The sequence below is a fragment of the Lathamus discolor genome, chromosome 21, assembly GCF_037157495.1.
Source record: "Lathamus discolor isolate bLatDis1 chromosome 21, bLatDis1.hap1, whole genome shotgun sequence".
Classification (NCBI taxonomy): domain Eukaryota; kingdom Metazoa; phylum Chordata; class Aves; order Psittaciformes; family Psittacidae; genus Lathamus; species Lathamus discolor.
Genome location: NC_088904.1, coordinates 4556127 through 4580696, shown reverse-complemented (window position 1 = coordinate 4580696; position 24570 = coordinate 4556127). Strand labels below are relative to the sequence as shown.

Here is a 24570-nt window from a genome sequence, read left to right as displayed (position 1 = left end):
TCCGGGCTCACGTTGAGTCTAAACTCTGGAGGCTTTTGATGAGAAAAGAATGGGTTTCACTTCTGAAAAGTTTCTTTTGCAGTTCTCGCTGCAGGACTGAACAAAACCCCCCCTGAACACCTGCTCCATGGTTATGTGCTCGCTACTCACGGGTTGTGGGGATGCTACACCAGGTCTGCACTGGGGAGAGACACTCCTGAAAAACTACAGCAAATACAGGTTATGAAAGCAGGTCAACGATCTACAGAAAGGACAGTGATGAAAGGGCTTCCCCCCAGCTACAAAAAGTGGGTTTTTACGTCATTTAAGTACATTCAGATGAGAGGTATTCTGAGTTCCCCCTCCCCGCCCCCCCCCCCCCCCCCAAAAAAAGACTAGAAACACTCGGAGCCCTTTGAGTATAAAGCTAACTTAGACTTTAAAAACACCCAGGTTAGTGAATCCCACACTACTGTTGGTTGCCAATTGGGAGGTAGAGGCTCGGCTCATTTGGGGACTGGATAAAAATGGGGCTGGGGGTTATTGTCAATTTTCTGCCCTGTTTTTAAAAAGGTTTAGACAGAACTAAAATGCTCCCAGTGTTCCCATAGGACTTGTTTAAGACATGGGTACAACTCTGAAATTGGATGGCTTCTCTTAAGTGCTGTTTTCAGTTCTGACTTCCAGCTACTCCTCAAGCCAGCGTCGATGGCACAGCCATGGCCACGGCTCCGGGTTTGGTTCTCACACCTGAACCTGTCAGCGACCTGCATTCCGCACCAAAGAAGCCCCACAAAAAGCCTGACCCAGTATCTCTAATGCCACCCAGCTCTCAGAGGCCACCTTCCAACAGCCACCCGCTTTGTCCATTTTCCCAACCTGCTTCATTAACATTGTAGAGTCTTTACTTCAAAACCAATATAATCCCCAGGTTCCACTACCTCTTCCCCAGGTCTGAGGGAGCGAGTCAAGCAGGCCCGTTAGCATCTTTTCCTCCAGGCCGAAGGGCACAGGAACCCATCCCCTTTCAAGCGCAAAAATCATCTTACAGAAAGGCTGTTTTTCACAGAGTAGAGTCCAGACAGTTGCCAATTGAAGCATACAGAAAACTTTGAAACCCTCCTCCCGCTTGAGCGCGCAGGCTCCTGTCACTCTAACTGCTATCCAATGTAGGAAGAAGAGGCTGATTGCTGCAACTTTAAATCACACTGAAAAGTTCTCAAGGTTGGTGCTCTAATTTAGTTTTGGTTTAAACTTTTTGTAAGCTTCTCAGAACAAGCATCTCCCCAGGTCCACCACTAAGAATTCAGAGACAAACTTCTAAAAATTCAGTGCTCCTTTGAAAGGATCTCTTTAAAACCACCTTGTCACGAAAGACCCGTTCAGAATGTGGGCGACACGATGACACTAAGGATTTCAGAGCCAGTGTTGGACAACAAAACCTGCATCTCAGAGTTGAGCATCAGCCATGTTCCGCTGGATTCTGCTTGGCTTGCTGTCACTGAGTCAGGAACTCTCTCTCTTTCTCTCTCAGATACTCTGCTTCTAAAATGTAAACAGTTACTGCTAAAATAGTACCCCTTTAAAACGAGAACAACTCTGAGATGAGGGTTTTCCTCTCCCCATCTGCTCTGAAAAGTAATGCCCTGCTCGCAAAGAGAAGTATGGAATGAAGTGAAACCTGCTTAAGGCCCTTCTCTTGAGCTTGTTGACTGGGGGAGCAGGGACTCGGCTGACCACTCATTTCAGGGGAGTTGCTTCCCAGTGAGGCGCCAGCCAGTCCTTCAGTGCGCTCTCTCCTCTCCGGTCAGGCTCCTGGTCTCAGTGAGCTTAGCAGTGGGCTCTCTCGCGCGCTCCTTTCTCTCTCTCCTCTCCGTTGGTTGGTTTCTTTCTCCTGTTGCTCTCACACAGTGGTGCTTCAGTTTTAGCAGTGGAAAACAGGTATCCATTTTATTTTATTTTTTTTATTACCCAGAATAAAATGCTGATGAACTAAGCTCCACACAAGCTTAGCTCTTCTTCCTCAACCTGAAAGCAAAAAAGCAAAAGCTGCATTAGGGACGTCACTAAGACAAACACTGCGTTAATGAACTTTAACAGGGAGGAAGAAGCAGAGGAATGATCCTCGGGTGCCTTACACTCTAATACTGTGACAGTCCCGTCACTCCACCATGTTGATATGCACGTTCACCCTGGTAAGTAGAGTCCTGTGACAGCGCCACGTCAATCTGAGATTTAAACTCATCACCAAGGTAACTGTCCTGAAAATGAAAGCATGTGTTAAACCTCTACCTCCTCACCCAGCCCAAGTGCTCCCTCAGCAAGCAGAGGACCCAGTGGCCCAGAGCTTTGGGGCTGGGGGGGGGGATTTTTTTGGTTGCATTGGGATTTTTTTAAATCTACTCTTTTTCTGCTGCAGAATTCCCATAAATACAAAGGGTTCTGCAATAGCCAGAGGCTGAACAGGCAAGTGGGGCAAAGTTAAGGCTTGAGCTAAAGTCTAGACATGCAGCATTGCACTTTATGCCCAAGTGTATGTGAAGTTCACCAAAGGGAGGAGCATGAGTTCTTGAAAATAGTTTCAATTTCCATTTTCCTTAGTGCTAGGAAACAAGGATGCGCATGCACAGGAATCATCAACATAAACCCCAGTGTCCATCAAATCCTACTTACCTGTGATAATTCGGGTTGGGAGAGCCCAGGCTGACTCATCTGTGATGGCTGACTCATGGAGATATACCCCTGCGTCAGTGGACCCTGGGAGAAGGGCTGGGAAACCACATCTTGGCTCGCTTGACTATTTGGAAGGTTTGACTGACTAGTTCCAGGAATCCCAAAACGATTTTTCTGGCGCCCACCACGACCAGTCTTCCCTTTTGGTGCCCCACGTCCTGGAAAAGCGTTAATCCCAACCAGCAGTGAGAAGCCTTAGACACGCAAACATGAGAATTAACTGTTTCTCTGAAGACTTGATTGCTCACAAGAGGCAACATTTTGTACGTACTCAATGTAGTGGTGCAGAGAAGTAATGGAATGGTTCAGATTGGGAAGGACCTTAAAGCTCATCCAATTCCAACCCCTGTCATGGGCAGGGACCCTTTCCACTACAGCAGCTTGCTCCAAGGCCCTGTGTCCAACCTGGCCTTGAACACTGCCAGGGATGGGGCAACTCACAGCTTCTCTGAGCACCCTGTGCCAGCGCCTCAGCACCCTCACAGGGAAGAGCTTCTGTCTAAGAGCTCATCTCAGTCTCCCCCCTAGCAGGTTAAAGCCATTCCCCCTTGACTTTTGCCCTTGTCAGAAGTCTCTCTCCAGATTTCCTGTAGGCCCCTTCAGGTACTGGAACCACCAGCACAGACAAAGCAAAGGGACACTCACTGAGGCTGCAGTGCTGCTGTGTTTGTTCTCCATACAACTAACAGAAGTGCATCTCCTCTCACAGGAGGAGCAAAAACCATTCTCTGACTTCAGAGCTACCCCATGGGGTTTGTCCCAGCTCCTCTCAGCCCGTACCTGCGGCTGGTCCGTTTGCTTGGCCAAAGTACCCCGGCGGCGGCATCGGTGGCATCACCAGGTTGAAGGGGATGGGAATGTTCATGGCAGTGACGTGGCTGGGGCCGGCACTGATCATCCCGATCTGGTCGTGGGTCTGGAAGTACATGTTGGATGGGCGGCCTGGGGAGGGGAGGGAAAGCCACAGTGATGCCAGGCATTTCAAAAGCAATTCATATTCCTGCTTTTGACAGGAATCGAGAACTTGGGAGCAGAATTTGAAAGGACAAACCTACCCCTGCCGGGGACCACCAGTGCTCCCCATTCATCATTTACTCCACATTTAATTTCAGATACTCATGTAACATGCTCATTTCTACACAGTTACTCTTTTACAGCACCAGCTAAGGCTGTGGGAGGTGTCCCTGCCCATGGCAGGGGGGTTGGAACTAGATGATCTTAAGGTCCTTTCCAACCCTAACTATTCTATGATTCTATGACTCCCAAAATACACACACACACTCCCTTTCCCCTCATTTTTCATTTGCTCTGCAGACACCAGAGCTCCTATATACAGAGAGCAAAATCCAGGCATATAATGTTCAGTTCTTAAATTCCTCATTTTTCTGTAGTGGCTCTTCAACCATTTAGAAGTTTGAAGTTTGCCAAATACCAGCCCCTATGGGCTTGTTGGGAGGAAAAATTAAAACCTATGAAGATACTAATTTTGATAGCTTCCTTTACCTTGACTGCTCCGGTCATAGACAGATCCTGGAATAATAGCCTCTCGTGCATCATACATGGCAGTAGTCATGAAACGGGCACCCTGGAAGCATTAGAGGAGTTAGACAAAGCCTTTGCACAGAAACCTTTGCACTGCAACTTCAGTATAAGCTATTTTGGGTAAAAAAATCCAGTAAAACACCATGGATCACGCATACTTTATAAGTGCTGAGTAAAGTAATTGTTCTACGTGGAAAGCATCCAACTATCATTTCAACTACATCATGACAAGAAAAAGAAAAGATTCTACAGCCCATCTCACACTGTGAAACATTTGATGAATTTTCAGGCTATTTTCAGGTTCTGACGATAGTTCTTCCCTTGCTCTATTCCTGCCACCATCCTGTGATGGCTGCTGAGCTGCCCCCTCCCCTAAATCTACTTATGCTAAAGGACTAAGTATAAAACTTGTAGGTTGAGGATTAAGTACAATGGTGTAAGTAAACATGCCTCATGAGCTTGCCGTTTCTACACAAACCAGTTCTTTTATGCTTCATTCACCTCAGAATTTACCCCCTGATAAAATTTTGCAGTAAATAGCTATAAAAAAGCACCAAAAAGGATTTTCTACTTAACTTACAAACAGCTGAAGCAGCAACTTGTGTCACACTGCATTAGCCAGGGAACAAAAACGGGAAGTTACGGGGTGTCAGGCTATGGGGATAACTGTTTATTCCATCCATTTATAATTAATCAAATCCCAATTATTTCATGCCACAACCATGTGAGACTTACTGGGTTGATGGTGTTGACGAGCTTCCGGGGCTTGCTGAACTGCATAAGGCTTTCCCGGAGGTTGTTCAGTGGTCCCTCCACCAGCACCTTCTGCTCCTTGTAGTAATTCAGCAGGTGATTCCAGAGTGGTTGTTTAGACAGAGCTTTTGGGTTCCCAACAATAATTACTCCATACCTGTAGCAACAGCAGACAGAGAAGGTAAAATTAACTTTGACTAAAACTAAAGCCATCTTCCTAAAACTAAAGCAATGACTAAATGTCAGAACAGCCTCAAAGTCCACCTCTTCCACAGCACATCAGGGCACCCAACAGCAGCCCATGGTAGGTATAACAAACCCTGATGCAATTGTTTTGTTTACTGCAGATGATTTCTGTAGCGTGACAAAACACCTGAAAGGAGACTGCTGCAGCCAATTGCTCAGTATCACAAGCTTCCTTACGCAGGTTTGCCAAACACACCAGTGCGCACAACCAACCACCACCCTGGATTGGCTGGAAAGCCTGCAGAACCCAAGGAAGCCAACCAACAGTGTTGATTCCAAACTACCCTTTCTCAGTAATCAAACTGATTGAGAGAAGCAAAATGATAAGAAATGGTTGCCGGAAAGGGTAAAGCAGCAGATGAAGGGTACAAAGGGGAGCAACATGGCAGCTTCTACAAACTACTGAAGCCAAGTGGAAATGTTCATTAGGTTGAAATTGCTTTTGGAAGTTGTAGGGAATGTGGAAATCACTCAAGGCTCCCTTAAACCAGGTGGGGAAAGGGCCCACAACCCACAAAACACAGACCATCTGTTCGTGGGTCTGTACCAGTGCTTTAGCAGACTGAAGTAGGTCTCTAGAATAGATTAGAGTTTGCCCAATTTTACTTTACCTTGCTCTTGTAAGAGCTACATTAAGACGCCGGGGGTCATTCAGAAACCCTATCCCTTGGTGTTCATTGGCCCTCACACAAGAAAGGATAATAAAGTCCTTTTCTCGTCCCTGGAAGGCATCCACACTTGCAATTTCCACTTCCTGAAACAGAAGAAAACATGTAAATCACAGAAGCACAGTACAAAACAGCTCTGCTACCAACAGGCATTACAACCTGCCTTGGCCACGCAGTCCCCATCAGTTAATGAAAATGTTATTTTTGTAATGACAAATGATTTGGTAATTCCACTGCTCACGAAATAGTTTCCCTAAAGGAGAACAGACAGTCTCAGTTTAGGACAAATTACTTTTATGTTCACTGCTTTATGGTTCTCACATTTCCCCAAACCTGGCATTTCCACTATGGAAAGCATCCCTTTACTAGCTATTTTGCCAAAAAGACTTCTGACTATTCCAAAACCTCGTAGTAGAACAGGTCCAAATTAGCACTGCTGCTCTCAGCCTCTGAGAATCCGGAATCAGAGGGACAGGTCATTCCTGGCAGAAGTAAAAGTATTTCCACCAAATTTTCCATCAATGAAAACACTGACCAAGTCCTCACTATTGCAAAACAGACTATATTAAACATACAACATCCTTGTTTGTAGCAACAAATTTGAATGTTTGGTAGACGATTTCCACTGATGGGAGGATGTGTTCCCAAGCAAATAAATAGTACATCCATCAGAATTTATGGTGCTTCATGTCTCCTGGCATGATGCTTTTATTTAAGGCACAAGCTGACTGAAGCTTTTCCACAGCTGAAGCACTAATGACCTCTCCTTTCTGTGCCTCAAGGAGTCCTCAGAGGATGGACTCACTGAGCATTCCTTTCAGAGTCCGTAACAACGCACTCTCCTTTATGTGGCCAACTGCGCCCCTGACATTTATTGGCATTTGATACCTCCTAAACTTTCCCCCCAGTCTATTTCAACCACGATCACTAAACCCCCCAAATTGCTGAAGAATAAACAGACTGATGCCTAAGAAGCCAGACTGCAAATGAAAATATTATGAAGTTTCACAATATCTGACTTTTCTAGCTTCTCTGAATCCAAGTGTTCCCATGTGCACAAGCACTCTGTACCTGGTAGAGTTTTGTATGCAAGGAGCCACTGAACTGCATGTACTGCACCAGATAGGATCGCTGCCCTTCGTAAGGTGTTATAATGCCAATCTGATCTGGTTTGGCACCAGCTTTCAATAGCTTTGTAGTTATCTTCTCCACATTGGCAGCTTCCGTCCTGGAAAAAAAGAGATTTGTTTATCTGAGGAGAATCAAGGCATTAGGTTGAACTTCTTGCAAGCTAATGGGTCTGAAAAACTTTGAACACAAATGCTGAGCTGGCCTTTGCCAGCAAAGCTGCTCCAAGAAAAAGACCATTCTGTGCTGCTTGAGCACTCTGATTAATCCAGCTTCAGCTCTGCAGGAACATTCACCACTATCAGCTCTTGACTTAGGCCACGCACAGATGTTCTCAGCCAGAGGAATATGGGCAAAAGGACCATCTCAAAAAAAAAAAAAAAAAAAAAAAGCCTCAGAATGACACAAATTTCTCCTTAACATATAAATCCACCTTCTCACCAACACAACCAGACTTCCTGGCCACCATTCCAAGATGGAACTTCTTAGTAGAGTTCAATGTACACATGTACTTTCATGAGTGAGATCATTAAAAACGTTCCCTGTCTGCTGTGAACACAGATACTTCACTTGCTTTATCTTCAAAGTTTTATATATATAATGCTTTTAAGGCCAATCCCCATGTCAGCCAACTGCTGTGGTGTGTGTTTGTGCACAATCTGGGTGGCTGCATTCAGTCTTGCACATGCTGCTCATCAAACAGATTAAAAATAACCCAGCAGATATATTTCATTATTTGGTCTGGTTTTCCTTCCAGGCACATGAGCAAATGCATGTGACCAAAAGGAGCAAGTGTTTTAAGCTCACTTTAAAAAAAAAAAAAAGTTGGGATGTACAGAAAAAAAACCAAACAAAAAAACCCCACCAAAAAAAACCAGAATAGACAAAAGATAATTAAATTCTCATCCCTTACACACCCCAAAATTAAAGACTCTGCTTCAGGAGCTACTGGAATTCTGGCCTCAAAATGCAACTTGATCAGCATTTCCTGCTGCAACTGCAGACAGTTTACTTGCTGGCCCAAATTCATTCCACACATTAGGCACTTAATTGTCCCATGCTCCTTATGCTGCCAGTGAAAGAAAGCACACCTCCACAGAACAATTCCAACCCACTTAATATCTGAACTGCTCCCACTGGAAATGCCTTTTTCTCTTCATTTACTGGGAAGAGAGTTTAGGGCAAACCAGCTGCAGGATGCAGCTCAGCCTGCACCATCCTTGCTAGCAGCTTGGATTATACAAAGCACATCAACAACTTCATCAACAGCTGTTAATAGCTAATAACATTTTATTCATTTAGAAGAACTACTGCAGAGCATAAGGATAAACAGCACTGAACAGTGTACCGAACACATGATACATTTGACAGCTGTGGGCTGGCTCATTTGAATACCATCTTCATAGAAACAGTAACTCTTCTTGGAAATCACAAGCCTTTAGTTAGCTGTTAATGCCTTTATTCAGGGCAAGGCCACCCCAAGTCATGGAAAATAAGGAATACTATGAATTTTGTTGCAGAAATTCTAGATAAAGAAATTCTTAGATATTTGGTCTGCAGTGGGAACCACATACTGATCTTTCTCTTGATTTCAGTACTTGTGACCGTCTCCAAGGGATGCGATAAGTTTAGTAACACATTCAGCTAACAATCTCCCTTACAATATGAGATGCACTGGGATGATATATTTTTAAGTAAGCTTATATCTCGGTGCTGAATTTTCTTTACCTGTTTAAGTAAGAGGTGCCCGAGCTGGCAATTTCTTCCTGTCCTTGTGTAACATAGAAAAACATTGGTTTATCTGGCTGTGGCCACTGGAAATCGAACCCTTTCTTCACACGGTCCGCTGAAGAACACGAAGAAAGTAAAACAATTTTTAGCACTGTTTTACTAGCAAGAACATATGTTACTTTCATATCAAAGCACCTTAAAGATTCCAAATAAGTGCAGTGGCAAGTCTCGTTAAATGAATGTATTAAAACACTCATCTAGATGAAGGATGAAAGGAAGGATTCTTTAAGGAACGGAAAGGAATTTGAAGGACTACTGTTCTTACTTACCTGCAGTGACACCATTCTGGAGTGAACCCTCATAGAAGATGTTGGATGGGAAAGCACTAAGTGCAGGATGCATGCGGTACTGGACCTGCAGGCGGATCGGCCGGATCCCCAGCACCACCAGCCTCTCAAAGAGGCTCTGAGACAGCCCAGCCTTGGCAGCTTTCTTACACATCACAACAGGACCAAGCTGGCAGTGGTCACCCACAAGAATAAGCTGTGGAAAAGGAAGTTGGTAGACCTGTAAGTTTCTATTTTCTGAAACTTGCCCAGTACCTAGAAACAACAGCAATATCCTGCTATAAAATATATTAGGAACTAACTAGTCTGACTTGCAATAAGCTTCAGAGCTAATCTCACATTTATAAATCTTTAGTGTCAACTAGCTTTTCGGCTCGTCATCTTCAAGTAAAATCTTATTCAGTCTCTAGCGTCTGATATTGTCCCGCATGACATGTCCTAGTCTCTAAATTGGAGAGACATCAATTTGACAGATGGACCACTCAGTGGGTAGGTAAAGAACTGGCTGGATGGCTGCATGCCAAGAGTTGTGGTCAATGGCTCAATGCCCAATTGGAGACCAGTAACGAGCAATGTCCCTCAGGGATCAGTGCTGGGACCGATCTTGTTCAACATCTTTGCTGCTGACATGGACAGTGGGATTGAGTGAGCCCCCAACAAGTTTGTCGATGACACCAAGCTGTGTGGTTCGGTTGACACGCTGGAGGGAAGGGATATCATCCAGAGGGACCTTGACACACTTGTGAGGTGGGCTTGATGCCAACCTTATGAAGTTTAACCATGCCAAGTGCAAGGTCCTGCACCTGGGTCGGAGCAATCCCAGGCACAGCTACAGGCTGGGCAGAGAAGAGATCCAGAGCAGCCCTGCAGAGAAGGACTTGGAGGTGTCGTTTGATGAGAACCTGAACATGAGCCGACTTCAGTGTGCGCTCACAGCCCCAAAACCAACTGTATCCTGGGCTGCATCAAAAGGAGCATGACCAGCAGGTTAAAGGAGGTGGTCCTGCCCCTCTGCTCTTGTGAGACCTTGCTTGCAGCACTGTGTACAGTTCTGGTGTCCTTGACATAAAAACGACACGAACTGTTGGAACAAGTCCAGAGGAGGCCATGAGGATGATCAGGGGCTGCAGCACCTTCTGTATGAAGACAGGCTGAGAAAGCTGGGGCTGTTCAGCCTGGAGAAGAGAAGGCTGCATGGAGACCTCAGAGCAGCCTTCCAGTATCTGAAGGGGGGCTATAGAGATGCTGGGGAGGGACTCTTCATTAGGGACTGTAGTGACAGGGCAAGGGGTAATGGGTTAAAACTTAAACTGGGGATGTTTAGATTTGATATAAGGAGGAAGTTCTTTACTGTGAGGATGGTGAAGCACTGGAATGGGTTGCCCAAGGAAGTTGTGAATGCGCCATCCCTGGTGGTGTTCAAGGCCAGGTTGGACAGAGCCTCAGGTAACATGGTTTAGTGTGGGGTGTCCCTGCCCATGGCAGAGGAGTTGGAACTGGATGATCTTAAGGTCCTTTCCAACCCTAACTATTCTATAATTCTATGGTTGTTCCAATAGTACCAACATGTTCTAAGCAAAGATTATGCATGGAAACGGAAAACCAAGAGGACTAAGACAAAGATGCTTCTACTTGTAGTATGGAAGCATCTTCCACAAAAGGATTTTATTTTTTTGTATGCCCACAGTGTGAATGTTGCTGCTTGCTGCTACTTCCTCTATTCATAAAATTTAATGAGATTTTCTTTAATCAAGTCCAACAGCTCCTACCTGCTTTGCTCCCAGCACCACTGGCACCATGCACTCTGGCTCAGTGGCCTGTGTGCTTTCATCGATCAGAATGGAGCGGAACTGCATCTTTGCAAGCCTTGGGTCACCAGCTCCCACACATGTGCAACAAATCACATCTGCGTTCTGAGACAGAAATACAACTAAGATTAATCAAGTAGGGTATCAACAGCCAGTATTTCTACATGGAGGAGTATCCAACATCGTTCCAACAATCTCCCAAAGTTAAGCTGTACTCTCATCTCCACCACCAAATTGCAGCCAAGCCTCCAGTGGACGAAGGCAATTATTTAAGCTACTAGAACCAATGCACCTTACCATAAGTAACTCCCGCTCTGCTGTTCGTTTCAGTGCCCGGTAGCGTTTCTCATCAGCAGATGACAGTTCTCCAGTTTCATCTTTAAGCTGCTGCAGTTTCTGAAGTTCTGGCATGCTGCAAAAAAGGAATTTTGCTTTATGGCCTAATAAACAACTTCGTAGGATTCCAGTGGAACTCATGCATAAAACTAAACAGGACACAAGTATAGAGCAAAGAAGTTATCACCAAGCAGATACACGTTGTCACCATGACACAGTTCATCAGTGGTGTCCATCACAACACTTCAGTTGGGTTTTTTTTGTTCCCCTGCTCCTTTCAACCATTTCTTACCTATCCATGTTCCTGATCTGGTTATGCAATGCCAAGAAGGAGACAGGAGAGTCAATTGCCTCACGACTTTTGGCACACAGACGAACCACTTTCAGTCCAGTTTGATGGATCTTCTCAGTCAACTGATCCACAGCGATGTTACTCGGAGCACAGACTAACACAGGCCTTGGGAAAATATGAAGCAAAAAGTCTCAATGAGCTGTAAATTTGTTTCTATTAGACTTGCAATAAAATACTGTGCTCCAACAGAGGTTTTCAAAAAATACACTGGGGAAGAATGTTTTCTGAAATAAGCACAAGTCTTCCCAGAAAAAATATACTTGTAAAAAGCCTTTCTAGTTCAGTGATACAAATTATTTTTATTTTAAAATTAAGCTATTTCTTTGATCATTAATAAAATAACCTCATACATACAGGATTCAGTGAGAACAGTTCTTACCCGTTGCCCTGTCTAGCCAGATGATAGACAATTGTGGCTGATGTCACTGTCTTTCCGGTACCAGGAGGACCCTGAATAAGGCTCAGAGGACGCTGCAGGACAGTCTTCACAGCATAAACCTATTCAGTATTCAATGCACAGGAAGTTACAAAGATGTTCAAGCTCTATTCATAAATCCTTTCTCTTCTGTGTATAGTAAAAAGATGAGGTTACCTGAGAATGGTTGAGATCAGGAAGTCCTTGTGCTGTAAAGCGCTTTGGCAACTGGCATTTAATAATTACATCTTCCACCTCATGACCTAATAGCTTGTGATAGATGTACCCAGACACTGAGGTCTCATCCACAGCGAATGTTTTTAAAGCACTCTGCATTCTGAAATAAAGGAAGGACAGAAAACACCCCAGAATCAGTATGACCTCAATTACAACTATCCACAAATGTCCTACACAAAGGTTAATCAGACAGCAGATGCAAAATATACCTTGGGAAAAAAGCAATGTGGAAGACTTACTAACAGAATTTAGAGATAGAAATGAAGACTTGTGAGAACACAGGTTTTCTCCTCATACTAAAGTATTATAACCAGAAAAATCTGTAGCAAAACATCAGACAGTAATTTTAGGTCTATGATTTGATGAAAAATTGTATTTGGTGTACCTCAGGATTACAAACCAGCTCCTATCTTACAAAATGCAGTACAGACATCTCTGGAGTCTACTGACCCAACAGCCAACTCAAATGCCTTGAAATTTCAGCTAGTTAAAGCAATTCAAAGTCTAGGAATGCCAATTAAAATCAGAGAGCATTTCATGATGGAGCAGTATTCAGGAAGCTGAAGACAGTTCTTTTTACATCCCAGGTATTACTGAACACAAGGTAAATTCCACCCCCCCGCCACCCTGGATGTATTTGCAACATATCTTAAGCATGCCTTCGAAAATGAGAAAAAACTGACAGTTTGGTGGCATTCAGGTTAAAGCAGTTTCTCCTGAAAGTCAGACCTGTTGCTCTATAAGCTAGATATCACATGTACAGACTCGATACACTGGGCACACTCAGATTCCTGACTCCTAGCCTCATCAAACAATACAACTTTTCCTGTTCAAGGATTCCCTCTGAAGGTAAAGGAAAATACACACACACCAACTGCACCCATTATGTGCTCAGTTCTGAAGTCCTTTCTCAATACCTGTCAAATGAAGTTGACTTCCATACAAAATCCACTTGGAAGTTATGAGTGACTTCCACAGGCGCTCCCACGCTGCTCCTCAGCTCAATGGCTATCTCATCACCATAATCTGTAGAACCTCGTTAAGTAGTAATCTGCAGCAAACTTCTCTGTTGTATTTTTCCCAATTTTGGTATTATTTTAGCACACCCCCCCCGTGACAAATTAAAAATTAGCTCAAAATTACTTTTGGACACGTTTACTGATTTCTCAGAGAATGGATTCAACCTTCCACTAAGCCTTTCCGAAGGCTCATGAAGTAAAGGATACTATCAGGAACTTTGATAACATGACCAATTCCTTTCCACAAAGGGGCCAGGTCTCCTTTATACCTCAGACAGATCTCATCTCCTTGCATAAGACGCATATCTACAAAGGAAGGAAAAATGTTCTCAAATATTCACCAAACAACCACCTCCCAAATCAAAACCAACACAATACTATCTTATATCCCAGGCCGGACCAGAAGAGTTCTCTGAACACTAATATTATTCAACCAGGCATAAAACAACCCAAACAAAACATACAATCAAAGCGTCATTACCCGAATCAGTCTTTGGCAAAGTGAAATAGGCAATTCTTTTCTTGTTCAAGCCCAGGTCCCATCTGACTGTGATGTTATCTTGGGTCTAATAGTAAAGAAAAGACATTCATTAGGTTCTTAAAAAGCTGCTAACTCGTACAATCCTCACTGTCCTCTACTTCAAAACAGTGGAGAAATGAAAACTTGCTCTTCCAGTGTCACAGCAGAGACAAATATTGATATTTATTCCTATGGCCTGAGATCACACCATCTGCAGAAGACAACTCTGCTCAACAGGAGCTACTTAGTTAATGAGAACAAAGTCCTAATCAGCACCTGCATTATTCTCTCCCCCCCCACCTTTTAAAACCTTCATGAAGTGCTTGCACACAGTTCAGGTGTGACTGGAAGCTCTGACAAAGGTAACAGCAGGTTAGGATAACATAAGGTGGCCAAGTTGCAGTTTTACAATAAAATATGGCTCTTGGAAAGATGAAATTTTCAACACAAAATATAGAAATTTCCAAGTGTTTCAAGCTGTTTTTTTAAAGCCTCAGTTTGAGAATTTTCTCCTTTCCTCTCCCTGCTATCAGACATTACTATTACTACTATAGTTACTGTGATGTAATAGTATTGTAATAAAGACATCTATTTCACTTGAATTTCACATCTATTTCTATGCTGTTAACAACAAGCATACACTTGACACCAGAGAATTGGTCAGAAGCCCCCTCAAATAGGCATATTTCAAGTGTATTACCTGAGACTCCTTGAGTTTCTTGTCATAGTCTGCCTCAAGCTTGACCAGAGGACCAAAGATATTTTGGTATTGATAAGCATCTTCATATCTAAGCAGGACATGCTGTGGTTCTTCATCAACACCAGGCTTTTCCAAATCCTCAAGGGTTGCAGATGGATTTTCCTAGAATTTGAGGCCCAAGCAGTTTATTTCAAAGTTTTAAGTATAAACAAGTGTCAAGTATTCACTGTGCAACATGACTGATAACACTGTGTTCTACTACTACAGGAAGTTATATCAAGGTATAAGCATGTCATGGTGTTAACACTACACCCAGACATTGTATGTCATACTCACATCCAGTCAGTTTTATTATGCTTTAAAGAACATACAGGAAAACCTCTCAGAAAACAACAGCTGAATACTAAGCATGAATGAAGAGTTCCCTACTCAGCTAGTCACCACATAAAGCAAAAGCAAGTGAAAGACTTGATATGGGGAAGGAAAGTTGTTTTTTTCAGACTGCCTGACAGTGCAACTTGAACAGAGCTGAAGAACCCAAAGACAAAACTCTTCTACTTTGATAAAGAGTTTCCTGAATGCTTTCATCAATTCCCAGTTGCACTGTTTGTCAAACCTGCAGCATTTAAACCTCATGTGATTTAAGCATGTTCCCTGCCTTATACAGTTGCTAAAATAATCTTGTCCTTCCTTCATAAAAACAAAAAGTTAGCACTTGGTAAAATATAATGAGTATTTGAAAAGCAGCACATACCTTCCAAAGTTCTTCCAGTTTGTTAATTTGCTGAGCTGTAATCTGACGGGCTCTCAGCTGCTCCTGTTCAGATGGAATCTTCACCAGCCATGAAAGGAAACAACGATCTTGGATAAGAGGCTGCCACTGTGAACTGTCCCAGTTAATATCCTTTAAACTGCTCTGGCTGGCACATGGCTGCCTGCACAACCAAAACATTGGAAAAATTGTTAAATTAGACAAGTGTAAGAAAAAGTCTGTTACTAGGTTTATCATGCTCCTGAAACAACTCAAATATCTCGGTCAAAAGGAGAAAACAATCCCACCCTATAACCTGCTGGGACAATTCATCTTTTGGTTCCTTTTTCTGCTGTTTCAGCACTGGGAAGGCTCAGGATTTTAAACAGTGTTGAGTGTTTCTAGAACTGAAAATTGTAACATCTAAAGTATAAAATGAGACACTCACCTTTGGAAGTGTTACAGTCCATTAACATCACGCACATACATAATATATCAGAAAACACTTGGGAATACTTCCCATCTGTTGTTTAGACAAATAGAAGAACTCATTCCGTAGAAATGCACCTTCTATTGTCAAATACATGGTGACAGCATTTAATTAAAATACAGAAAAATAAAATAATGATTTCTGATAGAACCTATCAGAGAACAATTTCCAATTTACTGTTGTCTTCAAATGATTCTATGAGCTGACAGAAAGAACATATTGTGTAATAGAGTCACTGCTCCAGTAGGGCTCCAGAGTCTTTTCCTGAACTGATCTGTTACTCTTCCAAGTCTGAAAAACCACAGTTTTAGAAAAGGGGAAAACCACCTTTCTTCCATTAAGGACTGCTTCACTTCAGGTAAATACTTTTCTCTGGAACCAAGACAATTGCCCAGCATAACAGAATGCTCCTTAAGTGATTATCTACTTGTATACCACCCATCTGAAGGAAAAAATGGTGTCAAATTAGAGCATAAAATATATTTTGGTACAACATAAAACCAAGCATCACCATTTAGAAAACAGCTTATGGAACAAACTTGCCACAAACATGCTAACAAAGGCATTCTCTCACCTGCACAGCAAAACCACTACAGAGTCTGCCTTAGCTGGAATAAAGCCCAGGAGAAACACATTACGACATCCACAGTTGTAACATTCCAAGACGGTCTCTCCTAGAGGCCCATCCTTATGGAGAGTCACCTCCTTGCACTTCGCTCTCACAAGATGATTAACAATGTGGCTGAAATCAAAGAGGACATATATTTGTACTCATTCAATAGGAAAATCATATTTACTCCTAACTTAATATACCAGCTAAATTATTAAAAGACACAAACAAAAATCAATTTATACTGTGGCAGACATTTGTAAGATACAAGCACAGATACTAACACAGTTTCAGTGGTTTCTCAGTGCATGAATGCTTTAAGGTACAGAGTATGAAAGAATAGGAAACATGTAAAACTTTCTTTTATGGTCCTGGTAATTGAAAGAAGGCTCCCAAAGCTCCACAGATCAAGAGGTGCTTCACAGGAAGACACGATGAGGGAAGCAGTATCAAGCTCACTTCACAAAAGTGATTCAGATGAGACTGAGGTCTAAGATGGTAACAGCAGCAAGCTACAAAGGCAGCTGGAGGTTCAAACTGAAGTCACCAGACTCTGATTATCACTAAAACCTAAGTCACAGCCACCACATCACTTCAGAACAAACCCACTCTGGAAGCAAGACTGTAATTGTTATTTACCTGCCAGATGTATTTCCACGCCCGTTACAGAACCACTTTTTGCTGGTGTTGCAGTAAACCACACAAGCAGGGTCATGGATGCCACAGTAACTGGAATTACAAGTGAAAAAACAGGGAGTGATTGAGTACTTGCTTATAGGAAAACTCAAACACAACATTTAAACTGTGTGGCATTGTCCAAAATCACAGGGAAGGGAAAATTAGGTAACACAAGTGTTGCTAAAAGCATCAGACACAAGCTAAACTTCTGTTCTGAGTCACAGGTATTTCAACACTTCCCATCATTGCCATCCTTAGGTTGGCTTAACTTTCTACTTATTCCTCAAGGGAAGCCCAAAACCTGCTGGACAAGGCAGCCCTAAGTATCCAAAAGAGCTCACCAGAGGGCACCATTCTCCTACCACTACATGGCTGTCTCAAAGAAGTTGCTCTCAAAACCCAAAATCCTCTAAGCATACACCTTTCACTGCCACAAAGTGCTGCTGCCTTCTGGAAATAACAAGCCTGGGGCAAACCTCAGGTCTTACCTGCAAGCGTGCACAGGAAGGTCCTTTGTGTAATAAGTATCTTCTTCATCTTCTTCAAAATTCAACTCTGCCAGAAGCTGGCTGGTTTTAGCCACATTATCATCCACAGCTCCATTCTGGAGAATGCCATCAGGTCCATTTACCTGAAATACAAGGTCAGTGCTTAAGTTATACAACCAAAATACAGTCCACAACATGAAGGCAAGGACAATAATCCCCACTCCTCACAGCAAAAATTTGGGTTTCATTTGGCAAATCTCAAAAGGAAAGTGCTGAAAGGAGCTGAAACACATCCCAGTTATAGCATCAGTATCCGCTTCACTAGTTCCTATTTTACAGGACTATTTAAACTCCAACTGGTAAGTAAAAAAAAGTTAACAAAGGATATTGCTCTTCTGCACTGACATTTTTGCATCTTACGCAACACACCAAATTCCATTTAAACAATTCCAGCAGTATCAAAAGTTGGGATTTTTTCATCCTGCATTTTATTCCAGAAATCCATCTGAAACCAGGATCTTTATTGAATAGGACATTCCTCACCTATTTCTGCTGTTGTCTATCCACTGATCAATTTTGTTCCCACCTCCAAGATATCAGAAGCACAACTTCATGACACTTGGACAACAGAGCGCAAGAAATCAAGAAGCTTGTTCTCATATACACCTAATTTCACAAAATTGCATAACTATCAGTTTGGTTTATATATGACACAATTTCCTAAACTGCAGAAGTGCAAACCCTGTAATGCAGCTCCAGTTTCAGGGCACCATGCTTCAGAGATCGAGGAGCTAATGCAGCACATACAAACCAGGTGCTCTTTCCACTGAGGATACACTGCCAGAACCATGAAGTTCTGCACCATTTGGTGCTGTGTCAGCAGGTTTTACACACCAAGCACCTCTCCTGTTAAAAATAACTGCACTTTGGCAATTCTGAGCAGAGAGTGCTCACCACCAGAAAGGAGCATCAAGAAGTGGGAATATCACAGAGTAGATCTGGGCATACCATTGCCCCCTGGGCCTCCCTCCCAAAAAAAAATGTGTTCATTCAGTCACTTGATCCTTAGATTCTTACTAAAACCTGAAGAGGGAAGTGTCCCACAATCCATGTTAATTTTGAGTGGAAAAAGGACCACCAGAATGCCTGCAATGGTTAACATAATGCTGACAAAGCATTCAAGAGGAGTGCTCTGAGGTAGTTTCTCTACTGTATTAAACCCCTCCTCAATGTTTTTAGAGGTACTGGGTTAGGATGAGATTTATTTCTGAAAGTTTAACTATCTAATAAATGGGAGCATAAGAATCACTCAAGGCCTTTGTCTACTGATACAGTATTTAATAACTCTCTTGCACTTAGACATTTAATGCAATTTATCTGGTATCTGTAAGTTAATTCTCTGCAAGAGATGAGAAAGCTGCCCCCAGTAAGGAGAATGCTAAATCTTTATTAAAATAAATTTGATAAAAATAGTTGCTGTAGCATTTTAAAACCAGAACTCAGCAGCAAATCCAAAGAAGCATACTTCTCTGAGAGCCTCATTCAGGTTCCATGCCAGCCAGTGTCAGTACTGCACATTAAAATTTAACAGCCACTTGCAAGAGTTAAAATTAAAATAAGTGGAAGCCACTTCACATTTGCCCTCAGCAGTAAGACCTGGACTCAATGACAGCAGCTTTGTTTCATTATCTCCAAATGAAATGAGTTGCATTTATAAAACACAATCTAAATGGTTTGACTTTCTATGGATATTACCTCCAAGTACTGGCTTTTAATAGGAAGAATCAGCTAAGAGGAACCATCAGCACAGAGTGTGCTCAGAGTGTGCAAAAGCAGCAGAGGGAAAAAGGAACTGCCGCAGCATGTAATAAGCCATGAGTATGATGAACCCAAACCCAACCAGCTTGCTGTGTAACAGCACTTCCACAGATGTTTGAAGATACAAATCCATTTTAAACAGATAGTGCCATTTTACAAAGTATGAAGATAACTTACTAACTGAACATGGAATAGGTGGAATTCCAAAGTCTTAAGTTAATCTGAACGTCTTGGAGGCACAAACACCAAGCATTCACAGGTGTACCTCTATCAGGCCATAACACACACATATATAATTATTATACACAGCAGCTGATAGCTTTAACAAATTTTTTTTGGGTGCTCAGAAAAAAATGGATTGCTGAGCAGTAATAAAATTGCAAAGTTTTTTAGGCAGAAACTCAAAAACCTACAACTGCAAGTTATTTGTGTACTTCTGCACCAGGTGACTGTGTTAGTTACACCTCAGGGAGCGCCAATCCTTCCTAAGTTAGGCAGAATGATGTCACCTGTGACTGTGGAAATACTCAGCCTTGGCAGGCAGACAATGAGGAAGTGAGTAACTATTCTTCTGAACCTACTGTGATGTTAGCCTATATGCATGTCATTAACAATCTGGCACCATCAACTGTTGTACAAGCTGAGGGGGGTGTCTTATTTATTTTAAAAGTGTCGACTGAAACTTCCAGCACAGCAAGTTCAACAGCTACAGTAATGTGAGGAACACCGAGGTGCTCTGAAACCATCACCAAGGTACTGCTCCCTCCATTGCTCCCTTTTTGGCCTCTAAAATACTGGTCAAGGGACAACAGTAAAGGCCCAGAGAACTGAGTAACAGAACAGTAAACCAGACTATGTAGTGGCTTCCTTCAACCATGTGTAAGCGAGGCCCTAAATCAGTAGTAACAGAATACAACCCTCTCAGCTTCTCCTGGTGCTTCTGACTAACACAGCCCACCTGCATCAGGAGCTCATCCCCAGGTGAACACAGCTACATCTGCTCTAAAGTGGTGCATTCAAGCTGGAACAAGAAAACTTACTGCAGTTAAGTAGGTATTTTGCTAGAAGAATACTCCTGCTCCAGGACTGCAATGCCCTTCGACATGGCACAGTCACAGCAGGGCACCCTGTCACACTGTCCCAATTCAGGTCATTTCCTTCTCATGCTTGAGGAAAAAAAAATACACACTTCTGGACTTGCACAAATAACCCACCTATTTGTTATTTGTAGATTCTTTATATTAAAGCTAGAGACTATTTACTGTACCTTATTATAATCTCTTATACTGTTTGCTTTCCCTTTCAAAATAAGGAAGTGGCTACTATGCAGAACAGTCATTCCCACAGCACCTCCAAAACAGTGAGGAGTAAGTTGTATTTCCAGATGGGACCTGAGCAACAGCGAGAAGGTTATTTTGCCAAGACAAAAAGTCTTTGTTAGAACTGGAAGTTAAATCCAGCCCCCGTAGTCTAGACCACAACTCTAATAGCTGCCCCAGCCTCCTTCAACCACTGCTGCAACAGCTTAACTAACACATCAACACCATGCGTCTTGCTCAGCACTGACCCACTGAGTATATGACTACTTCTGAGCATCATCCCTAAGTGTTTACCTGGAAGAGTGAAAAACATTAGGCAGAAATCAGAATTGGTCTTAAAATATTCAGAAAAATCAATTCTCAGGTTTGATTTTAATCATATGTAAACAATGGAGATTAAGTTTCCTGAAGAGAACACAGTGGACATGGTTCTGTGCTCCCGACTGCTCACTCTTGTCAGTCAGACACTAATCAATTGTAACAACATCCTCTTAAACTATTAGTTAAATGTACATTGGGAATGGAAGCTCTTACAGACTGTCTGAATTAATCACTTTATTCAAGAAATCAGGTGCTCTGAATTGCTCATCTTTTTAAACTCTAGGACACTAAAATGATACCAGAGTATGAAACAGCAGAGTAAAAGTACATCCCTCCAATGTTCACCAGCTTTAAATACACATTATTTACTCAAGCAGCTTTACTTATAATCAGTGACAATACATGAATGTGATCAATTTTAAGGCCTTAGAAGTTATCATTTAGCACGTCCCCTGCCAAAACCTGTAACAAGTTTAAATTATTTGTTGAAGGCAGCAGGATTTCCCCCAGAATCTTTAAAAAACACTTAATTTCTGATCTTATCACTCCTGAGACCGTTGCAAGGTACAAGTCTGAACAGCTCCAGGGAGCTGGGGTTTGCTGTGCTTCAGCTCAGGAGGATATTACACTTCTCTCACTTCAGAGATCTGCTTGCAATAGTTCTCTCCCAACCCTCCCCAAAACTTACATTTCTAGTCAAAACGGGGATCAGGCTGACCACAAAAGTTTGTGGAAGTATCACAAACACACTCAGCTTTAAAAATGTAATAAATAAGCCCCTTCTTGCCAGGCTGGATGGGTACAAACACACCAGTACCTGAATGTACTCTCCAGCTACTTTTTTCCCCCCTTTTTACTTCAAAGCTTTTTCAAACATGTTTAGGCAAAAGGACAAATTAATCCTCTTGTCTGGTCTTCTAGCTTATGAGGCTTATTTTAGGGTGGTTTTTCTTCTTCTTCTGGCCACATGTTGTCTATTGTGAGATCTGGAATGATCACAACTCATTAAAGCTTAAAAAAAAAAAAAGGATTTAATTAAAACTGCCTTTTTAATCAATTGATGTGTAGCCTAACTGTACACAGGCAAGGTTTTACTACTGCTATTAAGTAATCCTGATATCCCAGTGCTCAAACTGGATGAAGCCTACCAAAGCCAAATGCAAAAGCTGTGAGTAAACAGAAATTAAACAGTCCATGGGATCCCCATCACTGAGTCTGTCTCAGGCACACGCTAACTCGGAGCAAGTCACGGCACAGCAGCTACGCCCAGGCTGTGTGCTGAGTACAAGAGAGTCCTTCAATTCAGCCTGGGATAAATCCAACATAGCCAGGATGGGATAATACCACCTGCAGGCTCTCAGCACCTGCACACGCTGGATTCTGCCATTTGCTCACTTCTCTATCCACAACTGGATTTTTCACAGACCCTGATACATCAGCTTGTGCAAGGAAATGGGAAATCGAGCCTGCCCAAACTGTGTTTGGTTCAGGATTCAAAACTTATCTAAAGCATTTCAACTCACCCTTTAAAATGTGGATAAGGTGCATTTAATTGTTAATAACAGGACCACACAAAGATGCAAAAAACCTTAAAACAGTCCATGGTCTTTAAACGGAAAAGAGTTCAACTTTTTAAAAAACATGAAGGAATTCTTCAGGGTTTTGGTTTTTACTACAGTCACGATGCAGCAGTGACAGGTATAGTCTCCATGTGCAGCATATACAACTTTTACTTTTGTGAATTGTTAAATACATGTATGTAGCAAATACCAACGGGGTATATTAAAAAAAAACAAAACCCACCTCTTTTTATGCTATGAGGAGCCAGACCTCTGAATTTAAACCTCAAGACAGTATCAACTGTCACTCCCAAGTAAACCCAAACAGACCAGCCCAGCAACCATGCAGCAGCAAAGGTGGCAAAGCACGATAAAAATAGCAGTAATACTAAAAAGCACATTTTGCTTTTAGTCACAGAAATAAAGAAACTAAAGGAAATAAAGCTGAATTTCCTCAGCACCCAACATTTGGTAATCAAATGCTACCTATCGCTGTGCTTGTTTTACAGAGCAAAAGAATCGGAAGCAACATCCCGAAGCGTTTCTAACTTCAACATCACATCGAAGAGCAGCACAACTGTCACGACACAGCCACGGACTCCGCCGGCTTTACCAGCGTACAACCGGTTGCCTCAGGGCGCTGTCCCCGCACTCCCGTGGCCAGGCCCGTTCCCGGCCGCGCTGTGCCGGCAGCGGGCCGCCAGCCTCCGGCGGGGCAAGCTCACAGCCACACGCGGCTTCCACTTCCCCGTCCGGCACGGCCGGGGGCAGAGCGCCCAACCCCGCAACCCGCCCAGGGCTTCCCCTCGCCGGCCCCACGGCCGGGCCCGCCCTCCCCTTCCGGACTCCCCCCCAACACGCCCGGTGGCGGAGCCGCCCTGACCCCCTCCCTCACCCCCCCCGCGACACACCCCCAGTCCCGGGCTCACCTGCGCTTCGATCGGAACCGGCGGTCCCTGCCCCGCTCCGGGGGGGCCTTGGCCCTGTCCCGGCCCAGCCTGCCCGGGCCCGGGCGGGGTCTGGGTCTGGCTGGGGAGAGTGAAGTCGGTGAACTCGAACTCGGATCCCTGCGTGTCGGCGCCGAGCAGCTCGGCCTCCTCGGTGTCCAGAAAGGTGAGGGTCTGCGAGCTGGGGCCATACGCCTCCACGCTCATGGCGGCGGCGGCGGCGGTGAGGAGAAGTGGCTCTTCCCCACCCGCCCGCCCCCCCCCTCTCTTCGCCCGAGCCTCACCTCAGGGAGCCCGGGCGCCGCGCTACGCGAGCGGCAGGATCCGCTGCGCGCACCAGGCCGCGAGAGCCGGCCAACAACGAGCCCGCCGCCGCCGCACACCAACCCCCCCCTCGCCCCGGCTCGGGCGGCCCCTCGCGACCGGAGCCAACGGCGGAGAGAAGCGGCCGAAGCGGCGGGCGGGCGGGCGCCGGGGGAGGAGCGAGCCCCGAGGCGCTGCGAGCGGGACGGTCCGGCCGCTGCCGCCGCCGCGCGCCAGGCCAGGAGCGGTGACGCGGAGCGCACGGAGGACGACGGCGGCGACGCCAGCACGCCCCGTGCGCGTGGGGGGGTGACGTAACACGCACACACCTGGGGAGGGCAGGCGAAAGGGGAGGAGCTCCGGCGGAAAAGGCGCGAAGGGGCTCGCGCCGCGGGCGGGAGGGGGGGGGATCCTGTCCCGCGCCCACCCACTCAGCCCCCCCCTCACCCCTGGAAGGGGGCGGGGCCTGCCTATGATGGACGGCTCTGACAGCCAATGGGTGCTCGAGGAGGGGAGGGAGGGTGGGCCGCGGGGGCACAGGCGGCTGAGAGGGGGGCTCGGCCCCGAGGGGGCGGCTGCAAGGAGTAGCGGTAGCGTGTGGTAGTGGGGGGCGAGGGGAGGAGATGGGGTGGTGGGAGCCTCGTGTGGGGCCATGGAGGGCTATGGTGATGGTGGTGATGATGGTGGTGATGGTGATGGTGATGGTGGTGGTGGTGGTGGATGGGCCTGCCGCTGCTGTGGTGCTGGCGGGAGCCCTGTGGTGGTACCAGGT

General features: G+C 44.4%; 2 protein-coding genes across 8 annotated transcripts in view; one reads left to right on the top strand and one right to left on the bottom strand.

Moving 5' to 3' along the window:
- Positions 1–603: 603 nt before the first annotated feature.
- On the bottom strand, positions 604–24050 carry UPF1 (UPF1 RNA helicase and ATPase). Of its 2 annotated transcripts, none has more exons than XM_065699800.1 (24): positions 23478–24050; positions 17532–17674; positions 17005–17094; positions 16330–16497; positions 15269–15449; positions 14515–14676; positions 13776–13860; positions 13502–13600; positions 13193–13310; positions 12216–12375; positions 12003–12121; positions 11564–11728; positions 11233–11347; positions 10897–11040; positions 9110–9323; positions 8778–8895; positions 6993–7149; positions 5865–6007; positions 4990–5164; positions 4216–4297; positions 3493–3654; positions 2653–2870; positions 2118–2240; positions 604–2007 (listed from the first exon to the last, which is right to left on the bottom strand). In XM_065699800.1, exons 1-23 carry the CDS (start codon positions 23700–23702, stop codon positions 2121–2123), a joined length of 3363 nt encoding a protein of 1120 aa, XP_065555872.1. In that variant the 5' UTR covers positions 23703–24050; the 3' UTR covers positions 604–2007; positions 2118–2120. The 2 variants fall into 2 exon arrangements, with proteins under 2 accessions (XP_065555872.1, XP_065555873.1); XM_065699801.1 differs by having other exon boundaries at positions 13193–13301; positions 23478–24049.
- Positions 23429–24570, top strand: part of COMP (cartilage oligomeric matrix protein) — a 36920-nt gene continuing 35778 nt past the window's right edge. For all 6 annotated transcript variants that reach the window (XM_065699811.1, XM_065699806.1, XM_065699810.1 and 3 more), the window contains exon 1: positions 23429–23661. The gene's annotated coding sequence lies outside the window, so the exon portion shown is untranslated. The remainder of the gene's footprint in view (positions 23662–24570) is intronic.

Bases quoted from the DNA above. Each gene is read 5' to 3' on its own strand.
- UPF1 (XM_065699800.1), bottom strand. From the start codon at position 23,702: ATGAGCGTGGAGGCGTATGGCCCCAGCTCGCAGACCCTCACCTTTCTG. The intron at 17,095-17,531 runs GTAAGACCTGAG...TTGTAATTCCAG, and splicing joins CTTCCTGTGCACGCTTGCAG to TTACTGTGGCATCCATGACC. The intron at 13,861-14,514 runs GTAATACACTTG...CTTTACTATTAG, and splicing joins AGAAACTCAAGGAGTCTCAG to ACCCAAGATAACATCACAGT.